General features: G+C 38.3%; 1 protein-coding gene across 1 annotated transcript; it reads left to right on the top strand.

Moving 5' to 3' along the window:
• Positions 1–1,499: 1,499 nt before the first annotated feature.
• LOC131036190 (GRAS family protein RAM1) lies at positions 1,500–3,236 on the top strand. Its single transcript, XM_057968020.2, has one exon. It carries the CDS (start codon positions 1,500–1,502, stop codon positions 3,234–3,236), a length of 1,737 nt encoding a protein of 578 aa, XP_057824003.2.
• The last annotated feature ends 1,590 nt before the right edge of the window (positions 3,237–4,826 follow it).

Raw genomic sequence — 4,826 nt, 5'->3', positions numbered from 1 at the left:
GCTAACCTTATATTGTCAAAATAAACAACTACTAACTAAGAGCATCCACATACTACCACATTTAGAGAACATCCATGATCATAATGGAGGTTCGATGCATGTGTTTTGTTATTGCTTTGCATTGTTTGTTCCTAGCCTCCATTATTGCTCTATCATAAGTGTGCTTTGTTATTTGAGTCTTTTAATTTTGTATTGCATCCGACTCATTGATAGTAGCTCAAATAGAGAGGTTTAAACTTTTAAAAGGGATTCTCTTGACAAATTGACAAATTAAAGTAAAAACTTAATACTATCAAATTTTGAAAGACACAAAACCACATCTTAATAGTTTAAAAAAAAGATAGCTTATAGAACACTTTTCATATATACTTCCAATAATAATAATACTTTTAAGAGCCATTCTCCTGCACTTCCATTCTCCTACAGTTCAAACTAACAACTTAAACATTAGTTGAAGGAACTAGGTAGCTGAAAAAACTAATAATTTTTTTTCTCGAGAGCTCTCCCATGGTTTTATAAATTCCTTTAACATTGATATAGTCTTAATTTGGTCAATATACAGAGTTCTTACTAGTGCCTTTGAAACTCTACGATAGGTGCGTTCTTGGTGGTATTTTTCAACTGTTTATGAAAAACAGGTTTGATTTGAAATTTGAGAATCTGCCAAGTATGGGAAGACCTACATCATTACCAAGTGGAAGTCATTTTCTTGGAGGGACCTCTCTAACCTTTGTACTTTTATATAATTTTCTTCTAGTAGTAAGAGAGCAATTATTTGATTCATTACATCATAAAGGGAAGAAAACCTAAAAATAAAAGATATATAGATGAACAACACTATCTGTGTCATTATTAAAACATAGCCTAGTTTTATGATTTTGGTGTGATGTTGACAATAAGTAAACTAGGTTGTACAGTGAATTAAATATGAGTTTGACAATTTGGGCATATCTGTATTGTAGTTATCAAATACAGTTCATGACATAGGTAAAAATAATTGACAAGTCTACTGTATGTGGTAGGTAATGATAACAATCTTGCAGGCACAAAATTTTAGTAGGAAGCTCAATGTCAGAGTGCCCCCCTGGTGTAGGAGATGAGAGGGGACTAAGGAAACCGGATTGCTTGGGGAAGGTACAAGTACATTTAGTTATACGTATGTAATTGGATGACACACAGCTGTATTGTCTGACAGAGAGAGGAAGAGTGTTTTAAGATGGTAAGGGAGGGCATGCTCCCTTGTCTTGTAAGGTAAATGAAAGCAATACAACACAAGGCCCAGGCCAAGGCAGGTTGATAATTGAAGTACTACTGCGTTCCTCACATCACCTCCATCAATCATCTGCCATTCATATCTATATGTCTTAGGCCTTTATATAGGCTGGAGTTACTGCAACAAGAAAGGCATAGGCGCATGTGTCAAACTTATGATTCATTATCAATCCTCTCTAACACAAAAGAGTATTGGCAGGAGACAAACTTTTTAGTACAATTTAACAATGTCATACAATGTTCGTCCTTCTTCTTGTCCTGGCTCTGATTGGCTTCTGCACAATTCAGCTCTGGATGTGCGAGCCCATCAGCAGCAGCAGCAGCAGCAACGGCTGCCTTTATGGGAACCCAGTATTTTTGTTGGCTTGGATAGCTCTTCCCACCTTGTACCTGAGAAAATCGATCTCTTTACAACATTACCTAGAAGCCAATACACAGCAGTTTGGGACTCTGGAAATTTTTACCCCAAGCAGCAACCTATCGGCCCTGCAATTTTAAGGGCTAGTGAGCTATACTGCTTCGAAAACAAGAGCATGGGGTGTTCATATAGTGATGGTTTCGCATCTATGTCCACTGTCACAGAAGAAACATGCGTTCCTGATGGTTTGTATCAGGGATTTGATGCAGTAGAAGGGATTGTCCCAAGCGAGGCCTTTGATGAGGTGCCAATCCCTCCTTTTTTCGAAGCTGGTGTGGATGATATCTCCGTTTTAGTCACTGCTCAAGCTAGCTACAGCCCTTCTGACCATTCAGATGTTGTCGGATCCAGCAGTTCTGTTAGCTTGCATTCGCCTTTGGACCAAATTAGCAGCAAGTTTAGAGAATGCCCATCTGAGTTTCAGCCCACTTTAGGTCTGCCAGAGCCCCCAGTAGCCCAAGAGGATCCTGTACAAATCCTTATCAAATGTGCACAGGCCTGCACAGAAGGACACCATGATATCCTGCACTCTCTTCTTGCCAAGCTCCAAGAGTTCTCTTCTCCATTTGGAGATCCCCTACAAAGGTTATCCTTCTATGCGAGCGAGGCTCTGAAGAAGCACAGCTTCAAACAAGGAAGAACCGAGGAGAAAACTAATGAGAAACCTTGCCTGGAGTATGATTTAGCTTACCAAGCCTTTTACCAGCTTCTTCCATATCACAAATTTCTCCACTTCACTAGCAACCAGGCAATACTTGAAGCTGTCGAGGGTGCCTCACAAGTTCATATCATTGATCTAGAGATCAGACAGGGCTTACAGTGGCCCAGCTTCATGCAATCCCTGTCCCTCAGGCCTGGAGGCCTCCCGACGTTGCTCAAGATTACAGCTATAGGAAATGACGAGCGGAGATTGAACCAGACAGGGAGGCGTCTGCTCGAGTTCGCTCAATCAGTAGGAATCGAATTCGTCTTTCGACCACTGATTGCAGACATGGAAGAACTGGATGAATCTGCCTTCAATATAGAAGCTAATGAGACTGTAGCTGTAAATTGCTCTGTAGTTCTCAACAGAATGCTCTGCAGAACAGGTAAAATCCATAGGCTCTTGGCGTTGTTGAGAAGGGTAAACCCTGTAATCCTTACCGTAATGGAAATTGAAAGCAATCAAAACATGCCCTCACCTGTGGCCCGGTTCCTGCAGTGTCTTAGTTTCCTTACGGCTGTGTTTCACTCCATTGAAGCCTCCGTGGAAAGAAATAATGCTGAAAGACTTCTGATAGAAAGAGTTTACATTGCACCCAATATCTCTAGTGTTCTTGTGGATGATAAGGAAAATTCGTTTAGATGTGCCTGCATTGATAGTTGGCGAAAGTTTCTTCGTCATTCAGGCTTTAAGGATTCTCCCCTCAGCCATTACAGCCAATGTCAAGCTAATCTCTTGTTGGGTTTGTATTCAAATGATTCATTCAAGCTCCATCAAGATGGGTTTACTTTAACTCTTGCTTGGCAAGATACTTCTATTGTTTCAGTCTCTTCATGGAAATAATAGTTCCATGCATGCAAGGAAAGATGAACTTTCATTCTTCGTAGTTTTTATTATTTGTCAGGTGAAATTGTCTTTATAAGAAAATTATCACGATGTAAGACACTCAGTGCCAGTTGCAGACCAACTCTACTCAGAATAAGTCTTTTGAGACCAATTTTCTGATTGTTTGTCAATCTATTGGGCAGACACTACTGACGCTTCTCTGGTATCTCAAATGTAGCTCTTTTTATAAGGAGGAGCTAGAAATTTTCTTTTGTTCTGGACTTATGTAGGCGGAATTGCCAAGAAATGCTACCAAAAGACATATTGCAATAGGCATTCATCCAGTTTCCCCTGCATATTAGTATGTATGACTAGAGAATAGCTTAGTTGAAGATATTTCTGTATACCAGGTTTGGACAGTGTCTACAGTAAAGGAAGGCAACTGTACTTGCGCTTATTTTGAAACAAGACTGATCTCTGCAAATGTACATTTCTTTCCTCCATAGATGATTTAAGATTTAGGAATTATTGATGTAAGTCCAACAAGCAAGGCTATTCATGGTTGTTTTCTCATGATTATAACTCAAGTTCCTTCATAAATGAAGTTACCAAGTATTGTTCACATGAGCAAACCAATTCTAAATTATTGGTCCAATAAATGAGTGCTTTCCATTCTTCAAGTTCCCTCTTTGAGATAATAACTCTTCCTCAGTGTCAATGGCTCTGTGGAACACACAATCTTGATCAAGAATGTAAATGAAAGCAGATATTAAAAGTGGGAATGTCAATTGATCTTTCGAAATTATTAACATAACAACCATGACTTTAAGCACAACAGCTACAAGATATAAGACTCGGGCTTTTATTTGATTCTTGATTATGAATATGCAGTGATGTGTCAATTTGGAGATATACCCGGTATAACATATTGAATTGAAGCTTTTATCTTGAATGGATTATTCAACAGCCTTGTAAATACTTCATATTATATCAATGAGTTGTTCTTTATATTCCCTTTTTGGGGTGATGACTTTCTTCTTGCCAATAGCTCTGGGGTAAAAGTTAAAACAAACCTGGGCAAGAACTGAAAAGATTGAGAAGGCAATACCACTAGCTCATTAAGATCTAAATTAAAGGCTCATTAATATCTAAATTAAACTTCAAGAATAGCATGAAAGCTATCATTTTAAGCACAGCAATTACATATTTTGACCATGTTAATTTTTCCCACAGTTCCTTTGAGCTTCTTTAATATTGAATCTGTAGTGATGAGTCATTTCAGAGTTAATCCCCTAACAAGTAAATGACTCTTTAAGCCTGCATGTAGCTTACTAGTAGTGAAGTTTTATTCATCTGTTTGAAGAAAAATAAGAAACTATGCGTTAATGCGTCAGGGATGCTCCTTATTGATGAGAAAAAACAGATTACAGTTGAACAGAATTTTGCAATAAATATGTATACATCTTAACTACAGGATCAGAACACAGTAAAGTGTTGCTCTCCAAGGGTTGCTCAAACTCAAAGCTCTGCAAATATTTTCAGTACCTACAATTTCTCTGTTACAGAGTCTCCGTTGGGAGAGCTATCTTATAATGTTTAAGCATGATT

The sequence above is a fragment of the Cryptomeria japonica genome, chromosome 10 (genome assembly GCF_030272615.1).
Source record: "Cryptomeria japonica chromosome 10, Sugi_1.0, whole genome shotgun sequence".
Taxonomy (NCBI): domain Eukaryota; kingdom Viridiplantae; phylum Streptophyta; class Pinopsida; order Cupressales; family Cupressaceae; genus Cryptomeria; species Cryptomeria japonica.
This window is presented reverse-complemented; position numbering and strand designations above follow the sequence as displayed.

Excerpts from the sequence above, each read along its gene's own strand:
- LOC131036190 (XM_057968020.2), top strand. The coding sequence starts at position 1,500 with ATGTCATACAATGTTCGTCCTTCTTCTTGTCCTGGCTCTGATTGGCTT.